This window comes from Erpetoichthys calabaricus, chromosome 7, assembly GCF_900747795.2.
Source record: "Erpetoichthys calabaricus chromosome 7, fErpCal1.3, whole genome shotgun sequence".
NCBI lineage: Eukaryota > Metazoa > Chordata > Cladistia > Polypteriformes > Polypteridae > Erpetoichthys > Erpetoichthys calabaricus.
Genome location: NC_041400.2, coordinates 187,574,216 through 187,591,622, shown reverse-complemented (window position 1 = coordinate 187,591,622; position 17,407 = coordinate 187,574,216). Strand labels below are relative to the sequence as shown.

General features: G+C 45.7%; 1 protein-coding gene across 1 annotated transcript in view; it reads left to right on the top strand.

The window, feature by feature from the left end:
* Positions 1-17,407, top strand: part of dnah6 (dynein, axonemal, heavy chain 6) — a 439,386-nt gene that overhangs the window by 201,781 nt on the left and 220,198 nt on the right. The window contains exons 40-42 of the mRNA XM_051929949.1: positions 1,911-2,068; positions 4,743-4,874; positions 11,606-11,777. Of these exons, the coding sequence (XP_051785909.1) occupies positions 1,911-2,068; positions 4,743-4,874; positions 11,606-11,777 (462 nt within the window). The remainder of the gene's footprint in view (positions 1-1,910; positions 2,069-4,742; positions 4,875-11,605; positions 11,778-17,407) is intronic.

Below are 17,407 nucleotides of genomic sequence, written 5' to 3'. Positions count from 1 at the left end.
CCAGGTTTAGATAGATAGATAGATAGATAGATAGATACTTTATTAATCCCAAGGGAAAATTTACATACTCCAGCAGCAGCATACTGATAAAGACAATATTAAATTAAAGAGTGATAACAATGCAGGTATAACAGACAGACAATAACTTTTTATAATGTTAACGTTTACCCCCCGGGTGGAATTGAAGAGTCACATAGTGTGGTGGAGGAACGATCTCCTCAGTCTGTCAGTGAAGCAGGACGTTGACAGCAGTCTGTCGCTGAAGCTGCTCCTCTGTCTGGAGATGATCCTGTTTAGTGGATGCAGTGGATTCTCCATGATTGACAGGAGTCTGCTCAGCACCCGTCACTCCACCACAGATGTCAAACTGTCCAGCTCCATGCCAGCAATAGGGCCTGCCTTCCTCACCAGTTTGTCTACCAGACGGTTGTGGCGAGCGCCCTCTTCTACGCAGTGGTGTGCTGGGGAAGCAGCATAAATAAGAGGGACGCCTCACGCCTAGACAAACTGGTGAGGAAGGCAGGCTCTGTTATAGGTATGGAGCTGGACAGTTTGACATCTGTGGCGGAGCGACGGGCGCTGAGCAGGCTCCTGTCAATCATGGAGAATCCACTGCATCCACTGAACAGGATCATCTCCAGACAGAGGAGCAGCTTCAGCGACAGACTGCTGTCACCGTCCTGCTTCACTGACAGACTGAGGAGATCGTTCCTTCCCCACACTGTGCGACTCTTCAATTCCACTCAGGGGGGTAAACGTTAACATTTAACATTATACAACGATATTGTCTATCTGTATACCTGCATTGTTATCACTCTTTAATTTAATATTGGTATTATCAGTATGCTGCTGCTGGAGTATGTGAATTTCCCCTTGGGATTAATAAAGTATCTATCTATCTATCTATCTATCTATCTATCTATCTATCTATCTATCTATCTATCTATCTATCTATCTATCTATCTATCTATCTATCTATCTATCTATCTATCTATCTATCTATCTATCTATCTATCTATCTATCATGCAGGGAAAAACCTAGGGGTTGGTGGCAGAATTGGCACTCCTCACACTGTTCCATTCCATCTGAGGTGTCACCCGTCGCATGGCTGCAACTTGGGTCCTAATCTGGGATCCTGAGTTGATTTGTCATGTGGTGGGTGTGGCAATGTGTTGTATCAGTGTGCGCTCTTAACTTCTCTCTCTCTCTCTCTCATGGTCAGCTGTTCCCCTGGAAATGTCCCATTTCCTGCTTCGGTCGTCATAGAAACATGATGCCTGCCCTAGCCAGCTGGAATTCTTACCGGGCGGGGTCCTCCCAGCCTTAGTCGTCAACTGTAATGCCTGAAGGGATACTCCTTTATCATCACCCAGACCCTATAATATAGTGACGGCAGTCCAGAAAGCAAACCCGATTGTAGTGCTGCAATATTGCATTTTTGAAGCTGGAGTTCTCTGAATAACTTGGTTATTAAAGCGCATGACTATGAGTGAGACCCTGAACCCTTCCTCTAATAATAAAGAAATTCAAGAAATCCATCCATCCATCCATCCATCCATTGTCCAACCCGCTGAATCCGAACACAGGGTCACGGGGTTCTGCTGGAGCCAATCCCAGCCAACACAGGGCACAAGGCAGGAACCAATCCGAGCAGGGTGCCAACCCACCGCAGGAATCACACACAAACACACCCACACACCAAGCACAGACTAGGGCCAATTTAGAATCGCCAGTCCACCTAACCTGCATGTCTTTGGACTGTGGGAAATAATATTACTATATCTAAGTACATGCAAAGCATCTTGGGATGGATTTTCTCTATTGAATGAAACTATATAAAGCAACAATTTTCTTGTTAATAATGGAATATGCTGTTTTAAAATTTAAGGATGTATGTTTTCTCTCACAGGTGCTCCAGGAAGTAAAAAAGTGATTATTTTTGTGGATGATCTCAATATGCCCAAACTCGACCGCTATGGTTCTCAGCCCCCAATTGAACTGCTCAGGCAGTACTTGGACTTTGGAGGCTTCTATGATAGAGAAAAGTTCTTCTGGAAAGAAATCCAGGTAAGCAAAATAAAGGCATTGTTTCTGTACCCTCACCGGCCACTTTATTAGGTACACCTTTGGTAGTGCTGGGTTGAACCCCCCTTTTGCCTTCAGAACTGCCATAATTCTTTATTGCATTGACTCAACAAGGTGCTACAAACATGCCTCAGGGATTTTGGTCCATATTGACATGACGGTATCACGCAGTTGCTGCAGGTTTGTTGGCTTTACATCCATGATGCGCATCTCCTGTTCCACCACATCTCAAAGGTGGTCTATTGGAGTGAGATCTGGTGATTGTGGAGATCATTTGAGTCTCGTGAACTCATTATCATGTTCAAGAAACCATTTTCATATGATTGGAGCTTTGTGACCTGGCACATTATCCTGCTGGAAGTAGCCATCAGAGGATGAGGACACTGTAGTCATAAAGGGATGGACATGGTCAGCAACAATACTCAGGTAGGCTGTGGCATTTAAATGTTGCCCAGTTGGTATAAAGGGGCCCAAAATGTGCCAAGAAAACATCAACCACATCAATACACCACCAGCAGCAGCCTGATCCGTTGATACAAGGCAGGATGGATCCATGCTTTCATGTTATTGACACCAAATTCTGACCCCACCATCTGAATGTTGCAGCAGAAATTAAGACTCATCAGACCAGGCCTCATTTTTCCAGTCTTCTTTTTGACCAATTTTGGTGAGCTTGTGTGAACTGTAGTCTCAGTTGCCTGTTCATAGCTGACAGGAGTGGCACACCCACTGTGGTCTCCTGCTGCTGTAGCCCACCTGGTTCAAGGTTCGACATGTTGTGTGTTCAGAGATGCTCTTCTGCACACTTCAATTGTAACGACTGCTTATCTGAGTTCCTGTTGCCTTTTCTATCAGCTCATACCAGCCTGGCCAATCTTCTCTGACCTCTGGCATAAACAAAGCATTTTCGCTCAGAGGCCTGCCGCTCACTGGATATTTTCTCTTTATCAGTTCATTCTCTGTAAACCCTGGAGATGGTTGTGTGTGAAAATCCCAGTAGATCAGCAGTTTCTGAAATACTCAGACCAACCGTCTGGCACCACCAGCCATGCCACGTTCAGAGTCACTTTAATCCCCTTTCTCCCTATTTTGAACTTCAGCAGGTCATCTTCTTAATGTCTACAGGCCGAAATGCACTGAGTTGCCGCCATGTGATTGGCTGATCAGATATTTGTGTTAACAAGCAGTTGAACGGGTGTACCTAATAAAGTGGCCAGTGAGTGTGTACTGGGTTACTGCTGGGTACTTCAGCTAGTGACACATACAACTGACATGATGTATTCATTCTCATAATCTAAATGAACAAAAATGTGGGTTTGTCAAATGTCGGGGTGTATTTACTTTTTCCATATATCAACCACCTCAAATCCAGGGGTTTCTGATTTGGTGGCGATGATTAGAACCTCCTCATGGAGTGTGCAGGTGGTCCCAAGGATATCGAGAGTCTGGTGTTCTCTTTGCTATTAACATATGTAGTGTCATCATGCCAAGAGCAAAAGAGCTTTCTAAGACACAATATCCTTGTGTTCTCCTTTAGTGAAGATTTTCTTTCTTTCTTTCTTTCTTTCTTTCTTTCTTTCTTTCTTTCTTTCTTTCTTTCTTTCTTTCTTTCTTTCTTTCTTTCTTTCCCAATTGGCCTGTTGCTGGTAAATTCAATTCACTAAATAGCTAGCCATGAATTTGCAAGGTCTTTCTTTCTTTCTTTCTTTCTTTCTTTCTTTCTTTCTTTCTTTCTTTCTTTCTTTCTTTCTTTCTTTCTTTCTTTCCCAATTGGCCTGTTGCTGGTAAATTCAATTCACTAAATAGCTAACCATGAATTTGCAAGGTCTTTCTTTCTTTCTTTCTTTCTTTCTTTCTTTCTTTCTTTCTTTCTTTCTTTCTTTCTTTCTTTCTTTCTTTCTTTCTTTCCCAATTGGCCTGTTGCTGGTAAATTCAATTCACTAAATAGCTAACCATGAATTTGCAAGGTCTTTCTTTCTTTCTTTCTTTCTTTCTTTCTTTCTTTCTTTCTTTCTTTCTTTCTTTCTTTCTTTCCCAATTGGCCTGTTCTTTCTTTCTTTCTTTCTTTCTTTCTTTCTTTCTTTCTTTCTTTCTTTCTTTCTTTCTTTCCCAATTGGCCTGTTCTTTCTTTCTTTCTTTCTTTCTTTCTTTCTTTCTTTCTTTCTTTCTTTCTTTCTTTCTTTCTTTCTTTCCCAATTGGCCTGTTCTTTCTTTCTTTCTTTCTTTCTTTCTTTCTTTCTTTCTTTCTTTCTTTCCCAGTTGGTCTTTCTTTCTTTCTTTCTTTCTTTCTTTCTTTCTTTCTTTCTTTCTTTCTTTCTTTCTTTCTTTCTTTCTTTCTTTCTTTCTTTCCCAATTAGCATGTTCTTTCTTTCTTTCTTTCCCAATTTCCCAATTAGCATTTTCTTTCTTTCTTTCTTTCTTTCTTTCTTTCTTTCTTTCTTTCTTTCTTTCTTTCTTTCTTTCTTTCTTTCTGTTTATTATGAGAAGGGCCAAAGAACGGCATCATAATAATTTTTATAGTTTAATTATTAGAAGCTATGCCATCAGAACTTGATTTTGAAAGAGCCTGACACATGGTCTCTCTAGCTGATTTTTCCTGTCAGATTTAATTATGCGTATATTTTATACATTCTGAATCTCTTCTCTTATTTTGCAGGACGTGACGATTGCAGCTGCCTGTGCACCCCCTGGTGGTGGACGTAACCCAGTAACGCCTCGCTTTTTCAGACACTTTAGCATGTTCTGCTTGCCAACTCCCTCTGAAAGCAGTTTAAAGCAAATCTTTAAGGTACTAAAATTAATATCTTATCAATATCTGAAGAAGATGATAAAGTATTTTTAGTGTCACATTTACATTTGTGATTTTTGAATAGAATTGTGACAGGAACACCAGAGTAAGTCCACAGTTTGCCATTGAGCATCTAAGCAAAGAGCAGGCCTTTGTAGAACAATGTTCTCTGGACAGATGAATCAAAGATGAGAGTTGTTGGGCCACAGCAAAAATCGACATGCTTACTGCAAACCAAAGACAGCATTTTAGGAGAAGGCCCTGAAAGCCAGCTGTGACGCATGGCAGTGGAAATGTTTACCGCATCAGGACCTGGGCAGCTTGACATCATCGAGTCAAGGTGTGCTTGAGGAGAACATGAGGCCATCTTTCTAAAAATTGAAGCTGAACCAGAGCCTGACTTTCAACATGATAATACGTAATGCAACGCACACTAGTTCATTCTCAAGAAGTAGACCAAAAACAAGAAATGGACGGCGATACTAAGGCCAGGTTTATACCATACATGCTCCAGCGGACATTCCTGCTACGCAAGCGTTGTACTGTTTATACTTGCGCGCATACTTTACGTAAATCTGGAGGAATCCATCAGATGGCAGTGCAAGATATCATCACGATGAGAAGTGTTGTGAATTACATGGAACACCCATTAAATTCTGAGGACACCTTACCGCAATATCTCTGAAAAGGATGTTTAATGATTACTGTACATCCATCATTCCAGCTAGTATTGGGCACAAGGCTGAAACAATCCCTGGACGGGGCCTCCGCTCATTGCAAGGTGAATACAAGTACTCACACACACTGGCGTCATTTTAGTGTCACCAAATCTGCATATCTTTGGAAGGAAACTGGAGCTCACTGAGGAAACCCAGCAGGAAAACATAGAAACTCCAGGCAGGGAATATCAACGACGTAACTCCCTGCAAGACAGCAGCGGTAATGCTCCGCCACCGTGTCACCTCCCTGTGTGTCGTTATTAACAGTATTCATTATTTAAACGAAATTATCGATTTATCTGTAAAATGTAACATACATACTTCAATACATTTCATCATGAAAGTGATATCAAGTATAAATATGAGGATTCTAAATGTGCAGAGAGTTGGAATATCAGACATTTAATGTGCTCAGTGTGGTGATCTATTGCTGTTTGACGCTGCTGTCAGTTCAGGAGGAAGCCCCAGAAAATAAAGACGGCACAGAAGACGGTATGTGAGACTTTTGAAACGTATCGTGTCATTACGATCGGGAATACGCGACGCTTAAATAGAAAAGCACCACAAATGCATCTGTTTGTCGGCATTCTGCTTCACCACATCGAACCATTTATCATACATCGAAGCGCGCACACCGATCTCGTAGGATCCTCAAAGCGGCTTTCTGTCACATGTAGATAATAAACAGAGACTCTGACGTCACATTCCAACTTTTATCACACTGCGCCCCCCCGACTCGTGCACGCATCCAGTTAATTTCTGAAGACCTTCTCAGAGGACACTGGGAACGCGTGGCAGCCATGATACGTTCGCGTACGCGTTATGAAGTATAAACGAGCCCTAAAATGGTGCTTGTGTGTGTGGGATGGGAGGGTGTATATGTGTGTGTGTGTTCACCCTGCGATGGACTGGCACCCTGTCTAGGGGATTGATCCTGCCTTGTGCCCTGTGCCAGCTGGGATAGCTGGGTTGATTCCGGCATCCTCCAGGACCCCGATCACGACTAAGTGGGTTAGAAAATGACTGGCTTTGTATTCTCTCCTTTATCCCCCCCTTGTGTTTTTTTTTCATATTTCATGAATCAGTTGGGGTGGCACGGTGGTGCAGTGGGTAGCGCTGCTGCCTCGCAGTTAGGAGACCTCACAGTTAGCTTCCCGGGTCCTCCCTGCGTGGAGTTTGCATGTTCTCCCCGTGTCTGCGTGGGTTTCCTCCCACAGTCCAAAGACATGCCAGTTAGGTGCATTGGCGATCCTAAATTGTCCCTGGTGTGTGTGTGTGTGTGCCCTGTGGTGTGCTGGTGCCCTGCCCAGGGTTTGTTTCCTGCCTTGCGCCCTGTGTTGGCTGGGATTGGCTCCAGCAGACCCCCGTGACCCTGTGTTAGGATATAGTGGGTTGGATGATGGATGGATGGATGGATGAATCAGTTGTTTCTTATAAAAAAAGCTTTTTCTTTTCTTCCATGCAAGCACCACAACGTTTATACTAAAAATAGGATGAGATTTATTTTCCCGTGATGGTGTCCCATGAACAAATGTTCTATTTTAATGCATACTAGAGATAAATAGTTTCCTTACCCCCACAGCTGTTAATCCATAGATTGTTCCAGAAGGTTGTGGTTTATTTTTTTGGCCGGGATATTTTGAATAAATGTTTATTTCCTCCCATGTCAATAACATCTCTCCAACTACTGTCACAGATGCTTAATCCATTTCCGAGCTCGAGTAATCTTGACATCGTTAAAAGATGAAAACCGGCATGTTCAGAGAAAATAAGCAAACATTTCCAGACTAACATTTCTTAGGAAATCTAATTCCCTTGCCCGGACGCGGGTCACCGGCGCCCCACTCTGGCGCCAGGCCTGCAGGTGGGGCTCGATGGCGAGCGCCTGGTGGCCGGGCCTGCACCCTTGGGGCTCGGCCGGGCACAGCCCGAAGAGGCAACGTGGGTCCCGCTTCCCATGGGCTCACCACCTATGGGAGGGGCCAAGGAGGTCGGGTGCAGTGTGAGTTGGGTGGTGGCCGAAGGCGGGGACCTTGGCGGTCCGATCCTCGGCTACAGAAGCTGGCTCTTGGGACGTGGAATGTCACCTCTCTGAAGGTGGAAGGAGCCTGAGCTAGTGCGCGAAGTTGAGAAGTTCCGGCTAGATATAGTCGGACTCACCTCGACGCACAGCTTGGACTCTGGAACCAATCTCCTTGAGAGGGGCTGGACTCTCTACCACTCTGGAGTTGCCCCCGGTGAGAGGCGCCGAGCGGGTGTGGGTATACTTATTGCCCCCCGACTTGGAGCCTGTGCATTGGGGTTTACCCCGGTGGACGAGAGGGTAGCCTCCCTTCACCTTCGGGTGGGGGGACGGGTCCTAACTGTTGTTTGTGCGTATGCACCGAACAGCAGTTCGGAGTACCCACCCTTTTTGGAGTCCCTGGAGGGGGTGCTAGAGGGCATACCTTCTGGGGACTCCCTCGTTCTGCTGGGAGACTTCAATGCTCACGTGGGCAATGACAGTGAGACCTGGAAGGGCGTGATTGGGAGGAATGGCCCCCCTGATCTGAACCCGAGCGGTGTTTTGTTATTGGACTTCTGTGCTCGTCACGGATTGTCCATAACGAACACCATGTTCAAGCATAGGGGTGTTCATATGTGCACTTGGCACCAGGACACCCTAGGCCTCAGTTCGATGATCGACTTTGTGGTCGTGTCGTCGGACTTGCAGACACATGTCTTGGACACTCAGGTGAAGAGAGGGGCGGAGCTGTCAACTGATCACCACCTGGTGGTGAGTTGGCTTCGATGGTGGGGGAGGATGCCGGTCAGGCGTGGTAGGCCCAGACGTGTTGTGAGGGTCTGCTGGGAACGTCTGGCAGAGCCCCCTGTCAGAAGTAGCTTCAACTCCCACCTCCGGCAGAACTTCGACCATGTCCCGAGGGAGGTGGGGGACATTGAGTCCGAATGGGCCATGTTCCGTGCTTCTATTGTTGAGGCAGCTGACCGGAGCTGTGGCCGTAAGGTGGTCGGTGCTTGTCGTGGCGGCAATCCCTAAACCCGTTGGTGGAAACCGGTGGTGAAGGATGCCGTCAAGCTGAAGGAGTCCTACAGGACCCTTTTGTCCTGTGGGACCCTGGAGGCAGCTGATAGGTACCGGCAGGCCAAGCAGAATGCGGCTTTGGTGGTTGCTGAGGCAAAAACTCGGGCCTGGGAGGAGTTTGGGGAGACCATGGAGAACGACTTTCGGACGGCTTCGAGGAGATTCTGGTCCACCATCCGGCGTCTCAGGAAGGGGAAGCAGTGCAGTGTCAACACTGTATATGGTGGGGATGGTGCGCTGCTGACCTCGACTCGGGACGTTGTGGGTCGGTGGGGGGAGTACTTCGAAGACCTCCTCAATCCCATTAACATGCCTTCCAATGAGGAAGCAAAGCCTGGGAACTCAGAGGTGGGCTCCCCCATCTCTGGGACTGAGGTCACCGAGGTGGTCAAAAAACTACTTGGTGGCAGGGCCCCGGGGTTGGATGAGATACGCCCGGAGTTCCTCAAGGCTCTGGATGTTGTAGGACTGTCTTGGTTGACACGCCTCTGCAACATCGCATGGACATCAGGGACAGTGCCTCTGGATTGGCAGACCGGGGTGGTGGTCCCCCTCTTTAAGAAGGGGGATCGGAGGGTGTGTTCCAACTACAGAGGGATCACACTCCTCAACCTCCCTGGAAAAGTCTATTCATGGGGTCCTGGAGAGGAGGGTCCGTCGGATAGTCGAGCCTCGGATTCAGGAGGAACAGTGTGGTTTTCGTCCTGGTCGCGGAACAGTGGACCAGCTCTACACCCTTAGCAGGGTCCTGGAGGGTGCATGGGAGTTCGCCCAACCAGTCTACATGTGTTTTGTGGACTTGGAAAAGGCATTCGACCGTGTCCCTCGGGGAATCCTGTGGGGGGTACTCCGGGAGTATGGGGTACCGGCCCCCCTGATAAGGGCTGTTCGGTCCCTGTACGATCGGTGCCAGAGCTTGGTCCGCATTGCCGGCAGTAAGTCGAACCCATTTCCAGTGAGAGTTGGACTCCGCCAGGGCTGCCCTTTGTCACCGATTCTGTTCATAACTTTTATGGACAGAATTTCTAGGCGTAGCCAGGGCGTTGAGGGGGTCCGGTTTGGTGGGCTCAGGATTGGGTCACTGCTTTTTGCAGATGATGTTGTCCTGTTTGCTTCATCAGGCCGTGATCTTCAGCTCTCTCTGGATCGGTTCGCAGCCTAGTGTGAAGCAGCTGGGATGAGAATCAGCACCTCCAAATCCGAGACCATGGTCCTCAGCCGGAAAAGGGTGGAGTGCCCTCTTAGGGTTGGTAGCGAGATCCTGCCCCAAGTGGAGGAGTTCAATTATCTCGGGGTCTTGTTCACGAGTGAGGGAAGAATGGAGCGTGAGATCGACAGGCAGATCGGTGCGGCATCCGCAGTAATGCGGGCTCTGCATCGGTCTGTCGTGGTGAAAAAGGAGCTGAGCCGTAAGGCAAAGCTCTCAATTTACCAGTCGATCTACGTTCCTACCCTCACCTATGGTCATGAGCTATGGGTAGTGACCGAAAGAACGAGATCGTGAATACAAGCGGCTGAAATGAGTTTCCTCCGCAGGGTGTCTGGGCTCTCCCTTAAAGATCGGGTGAGAAGCTCAATCATCGGGGAGGGGCTCAGAGTAGAGCCGCTGCTCCTCCGCATCGAGAGGAGTCAGATGAGGTGGCTCGGGCATCTGATCAGGATGCCTCCTGGACGCCTCCCTGGTGAGGTGTTCCGGGCACGTCTAACCGGGAGGAGGCCCCGGGGAAGACCCAGGACACGCTGGATGGACTATGTCTCCCGGCTGGCCTGGGAACGCCTCGGGATTCTCCCGGAAGAGCTAGAAGAAGTGGCCGGGGAGAGGGAAGTCTGGGCATCTCTGCTCAAGCTGCTGCCCCCGCGACCCGACCTCGGATAAGCGGGAGACGATGGATGGATGGAGGAAATCTTTATTCCATTTAATTACAGAACTCATTGGTTTAAGGCAGTGCTTTCTGAACTCGGTCCTGAGGACCCACTGTGGCTGCAGGTTTGTCGTTTTCCAACCCACTATATCATAACACAGGGGTTTGTGTGAGCCAATCCCAGCCAACACAGGGTGCAAGGCAGGAACACACCCTGGGCAGGGCGCCAGCCCACCGCAGGGCACACACACACACTAGGGACAATTGCGGATCGCCAGTGCACCTAACCGGCATGTCTTTGGACTGTGGGAGGAAACCCACGCAGACACGGGGAGAACATGCAAACTCCACACAGGGAGGACCTGGGAAGTGAACCCAGGTCTCCTAACTGTGAGGCAGCAGCGCTACCCACTGCGTCACCGTGCCACCCTTAACTAGATGCTCAATATAAAAATTTAAGTAAAATTAAATTTCTACATACAATTTTTGTTTAAGCGGGATTTTCCGAGGCAATGTCTGTCTGTTGAACTTGGGACAGTCCCGCTCAAATCGGGACGTCTGGCAACCCTACCGATGAGAGAGTCACAAAATAGTCCTGCCCAGCAGTAATGAAAATGCCTCCACGATAAAACGCTAAAAGATTACAACTTAGTCAGGAACCAAGATAGGATGAAATAAACGCCTTAATCAGATTCACCACAAGACGTCCCCAAGACTACTCAGGAAAATGTAAAAAAAAATTAATAAAGAAAAATCAAAATAATAAGAAATCCATCCATCCATCCAAATAATAAGAAATGACAATCTATATAATATCTGCGGTGGGTTGGCACCCTGCCCGGGATTGGTTCCTGCCTTGTGACCTGTGTTGGCTGGGATTGGCTCCAACAGACCCCCGTGACCCTGTGTTAGGATATAGTGGGTTGGATAATGGATGGATGGAATCTATGTAATATATTGTATACATGTATTACTTTTTTAATTAATAATTTTAATATTGATGGATATGTGAAATATGACCATTTCCCAGATTCGAGTTTTCATTTTCATTTCTACCCTTTACAGGCCATCCTGGGTGGATTTTTGACAGATTTTCCTCCAGCTGTGAAGCAAACTGCAACAAGCATTGTGGATGCTTCGGTTGAAATCTACAGAAGAATGAGTACCGACCTTCTGCCGACTCCAGCAAAGTCACACTACGTTTTCAACTTACGAGATTTGTCGAAGTGTGTTCAAGGTAAGTGTCTGATTTCCGCTCCAGAAGGTGTTTTGCTCTTTGAGGAATTTGACGTTCTTGATAAGCAGATGATGGGAAGTTGCTGGGCAGTCCTGTCGCTGACGATGTGTGAAGAGCAAATTGCCAAGCTGAGTCAATCCGTATTTGGATATTTCTGAAGTGATGCTGTAGATCTCTTCTTGGGAATAAGTTTTTATCCATTGTCAAAAGCGCTATATAGCGCCCGACCCGGCACAGACTCAGGCAGAGGCACGTACTTAAATAAAACAGTTTTTATTTCTCTTCAGCCATGGGGCACGCCTTCCCCGTGTCCCACAGGCCCAACACAGTCCCAAATACACTCATAGTTAGCACAACAAACCACACTTCTCTCCACCTCAGCACCATCACTCCTCCTCAGGCTTAGTCCTCCTCCTCCCGACTCTGGCTCCCTCGAGTGGTGGTGGCTGGCCTTTTTTATACCCCACCTGGAAGCATTCCAGGTGCTTGATTACCTGGCCCTAATTGACCTTCCGGGTGGGGCTGACGAGTCGACCAGCTGGGCTGGAAAGTCCATGCAGCTCCCCCTGGCGGCCATCCAAGCCCCCAACCAGGCTGTGGAGGACTCCATCTCCCATGGAGCCTTGTGCCAGGTTGGGGAATCATCATCCACCAGGGAGGCTGCCACCAAGCATCCCGGGGGAGGTACTGAGCTGCCCATGGTGGCTCCCCCAGAACAGATGCAGCAGGGGCGTCCCTGCCGGGCATGGGACCTGGCTGTCCTTCACACCATCCATCCATCCATCGATTATTCAACCCACAATGTCCTAACTACAGGGTCACGGGGGTCTGCTGGAGCCAATCCCAGCTAACACAGGGCGCAAGACAGGAAACAAACCCCGGGCAGGGCGTCAGCCCACCACAGGGCACACACACACACACCAAGCACACACATCCACACACCAAGCACACACTAGGGCCAATTTAGAATCGCCAATCCACCTAACCTGCATGTCTTTGGACTATGGGAGGAAACCCACGCAGACACGGGGAGAACATGCACCCGGGTCTCCTAACTGCGAGGCAGCAGCGCTACCCACTGCACCACCGTGCCGCCGATAAGTTTTTATGTATGGAAAAAAAAAATGAAAGTTGTTATGTCTGCTTATTAATCAGTTTATCCAAATGCTGAACTGAGTTTTAGAAATTTGCCTTCTTAGAGTTTAATGTCTCCATTTTCGATGTTGTTCTGTACTCTGCTCTTTTTCTGGTTTCATCTTTATCTCCTTCTCTGCCAAATCTCATTATTTCAATGACGTCACCAGTGTGCTGCCCTTCCGCTTGATTAAGTGATGATATACACAGTCAAAGTAAAAAGTATGTGAACCCTTTGGAATGATCTGCTTTACTGCATGAATTGGTCATAAAAAGTGATCTGATCTTCGTCTAAGTCACAGGTCCTGATATACACAATGAGCTTCAGCCAGTGACACCCAAAAAATTCTACTCTTTCACGTCTTTATTTTATAAACGTGTTCAACGTTCACAGTGGTAGTGGAAAAAGTAAGTGAACCTTGGGATTTAATAACTGGCTGACCCTCCTTTGGCAGCAATGACTTCAACCAGGTCTTGGGCTGGCTACCTGTCCATCTTTGTACAGTAGGTGGGCGACGGAGATAATAATAATAATAACTAGGGGGCTCTGCCCCGCTGCTCATTTCGCTCACCCATTTCGGTTTATTGGATATACAATTTAAAGAAATTTTATTTTCCTGGGAACTGCTTTATTTTCACTTTTATTTTTAAACTTTTGTACAAATAATATTTGGAATTAATTTTTCTTCAAGATCGCATTGAATTTTGATTCCGTGTTTGGACTTACATCGTGACAATGCAGAGTATAACTGCCTGGGAGTGAATATCGTTTCTCTCTCACTAATAACTAAAACGACTTTCTCAAATGTTTGTCCATGCTCTTTCTTCTTCGCTTTGTCATTGACGTATCATCTTGAACGTATAATCCTGATAAAATTTTTAAGAGCTGAGAATGCAGGAAGTGTGTCTGACAAAAGCATTCACACGGCTGAGAGGTTAACCCTTTGGAATGATCTGGTTTACTGCACGACTTGGTCATAAAAAGTGATCTGATCTTCATCTAAGTCACAGGTCCTGATATACACAAAGAGCTTAAGCCAGTGACACACAAAAAATTCTACTCTTTCACGTCTTTATTTTACAAAAGCATTCAACGTTCACAGTAGTAGTGGAAAAAGTAAGTGAACCTTGGGATTTAATAATTGGTTGACCCTCCTTTGGCAGCAATGACCTCAACCAGGTGCTTCCTGTAACTGCAGATCAGACCTGCACATCGTGCGGAAGGAATTTGAGCCCATTATTACCCGCAGAATTGCCTTAACTCTTCCATATTCTTTGGTTGTCTTCTGTGTATGGCTCTCTGTCTTCAAGTCATTCCACAGCATCTCAAGAGGATTGAGATCTGGGCTCTGACTGGGCCACTCCAAAACATGGAGTTTGTTTTTCTGAAGCCATTGTGCTGTGGATTTGCTGCGATGTTTGGGGTCGTTGTCCTGTTGAATCACCCAGCCTCTTCTGAGCTTAAGTTGACGGACAGACACCCTCACATTATCCTGGAGAATTTGTTGATAAACTTGTGAATTAATTTTCCCCTCCATGATGGTAAGCTGTCCAGGCCCTGATGCAGCAAAGCAGGCCCAAATCATGATGTTCCCTCCACCATACCTTACTATAGTGATAATGGTTTGATGTTGATATGCAGTGCCCTTTTCATACCAAATGAAGTTCTGCTTGTTCCTCCAAAATAATTCAATTTTGGTTTCATCACTCCATAAAACATTTTCCCAGTACCGTTGTGGAGTGTCCAAGTGCTCTTTTGCAAACTTCAGACGTTCAGCAATGTTCTTTTTTGATAGCAGTGGCTTCCTTCTTGGTGTCCTGCCATGGACTCCTTTCTTGTTCAATGTTTTGCGTATAGTTGACTCATGAACAGAGATGTTAGCCAGTTCTAATGACTTCTTCAAGTCCTTCAAGTGCTGTCACTCACTCTCTTCTTTACCTCATTGCTGACTTTGCGTTGTGCTCTTGGGGTCATCTTAGCAGGGCGCCCACTTCTAGGCAGAGTAGCCACAATGCCATACGGGCACACAGTTGAAAACTTGTTAAGGGTAAATTTCTCACAAACATTAGGAAGTTTTTCTTTACCCAAAGAACGATAGACACTTGGAATAAGCTACCAAGTAGTGTGGTAGACAGTAAGACGTTAGGGTCTTTCAAAACTCGACTTGATGTTTTCTTGGAAGAAATAAGTGGACAGGACTGGCGAGCTTTGTTGGGCTGAATGCCCTGTTCTCATCTAGAGTGTTCTAATGGAGGTGAAGTGCATCAGAAATAGTAAAGGGGAATTAAAAGATTCAGACAGTGAAATAGCGGATGCCTCTAAACTTACATTTTTCTGAGGTGTTCACAAGTGAGCAAGTGGATAACCTCAGAGCGGTAACAGGGACTACTAAGGAGGTACTGAGGGATTTGGAAATTGTAGCAGGAGAAGTGCTGCTCAGATTAAATAAGATGAAATCAAACAAATCACTAGGACCAGATAATATTTATCCTCGAGTTGTTAAGGAGGCTAGCGAGTACAGATATAAACCCTTGACACATACTTTTAGGAAGTCACTGCACACTGGAGAGATTCCGAAGGACTGGAAAATGGCAAATATCATCCCATTATATAAAAATGGTGACAGGGCAGATCCAAGCAACTATAAGCCAGTAAGCTTAACATGCATCACAGGAAAATTAATGGAAGGAATTATTAAGGATAAGATTGAGCAACAGCTGGCAAGGACAGGAGTTATTAGGAACAGTCAGCATGGGGTCAGAAGAGGGAGGTTGTGTTTTACTAACATGCTGGAATTCTATGAGGAGGCAACAAAAGGATACGATCAAAGTGGAGCAGATGAGATTATTTATCTGGACTTTCAGAAAGCATTTGATAAGGTGCCACATGAGAGGTGGGCATCAAATTTAAAGAAGTGGCAGTTCAGGGTGATGTTTTTAGATGGGTGCAGAATTGACTCAGACACAGGAAGCAGAGGGTGATGGTGTGAGGAACCTCATCAGAACTGGCCGATGTTAAGAGTGGTGACCAGCAGGGGGCAGTGCTGGGGCTGCTGCTGTTTTTAATAGATATAAATGATTTAGGAATATAAGTAACAAGCGGGTTCAGTTTGCAGATGATACCAAGATAGGTGGATTATCAGATAATTTGGAATCCGTTATATCATTACAGAAGGACTTGGACAGCATACAGGCTTGGACAGATTTGTGGCAGATGAAATTTAATGTCAGTAAATATAAAGAATTACACATAGGAAGTAAAAATGTGAGGTCTGAATACACAATGGGCGGTCAGAAAATCGAGAGTCCACCTTATGAGAAGGATTTAGGAGTCATAATGGACACTAAGCTATCAACTTCCTGACAGTGTTCAGAAGCCATTAAGAAGGCTAACAGAATGTCAAGTTATATAGAGCCTTGATGTGTGGAGTACAAGTCACAGGAGGTTCTGCTCAACCTTTATAATACACTGGTGAGGCCTCATCTTGAGTACTGGGTGCAGTTTTGGTCTCCAGGCTACAAAAAGGACATAGCAGCACTAGAGAAGGTCCAGAGAAGAGCAACTAGGCTGATTCCAGGGCTACAGGGGATGAGTTATGAGGAAAGATTAAAAGAGCTGAGCCTTTACAGTTTAAGCAAAAGAAGATTAAGAGGTGACATGATTTAAGTGTTTAAAATTATGAAGAGAATTATTCCAGTGGATCAGGACTGTGACTTTAAAATGAGTTCAACAAGAACATGGGGACACAGTTGGACACTTGTTAAGGGTAAATTTCAATCAAACATTAGGAAGTTTTTCTTTACACAAAGAACGATAGACACTTGGAATAAGCTACCAAGTAGTGTGGTAGACAGTAAGACATCAGGGACTTTCAAAACTTGACTTGATGTTTTTTTTGAAGAAATAAGTGGATAGGACTGGCGAGCTTTGTTGGGCTGAATGGCCTGTTCTCGTCTAAAGTGTTCTAATGTTCTAATACCAAATTGTCTCCATTTATAGACAACTTGCCTAACAGTAGACTGATGAATATCTCAGGTCTTTGAGATGACTTTCTAACCCTTTCCAGCCTCATGTAGATGAACAATTCTCAATCGTAGCTCTTCAGACAGCTCTTTTGTGCGAGGCTTGATTCACATCTGGATTTGCTTCTTGTCAAAATCTCAAACTCAATCTTTATTGTGTTTATTTATCAATCAAAGTAATTCAAGGCCACACCTCTGAACTCGTTTCATTAAATGGACTCCAGGTGTGCTAAATTCTGACTGCAATGAGCTTTTTATAAAGTCGTTAGCTTAGTGTTCACTTACTTTTTCCAACCTTCAGTTTCACAGTTTGAATAATTTATTCAATATGGTCAAAAATTCTCTGAACATCTGTGCATCTTTAGGTATTGGAGACTGTGTTTGTTCATTATTGTGACTGATATGAAGATACGACCATGTTTTATATGGGAATTAGACATAAATATAGATAATTCCTAGGGGTTCACATACTT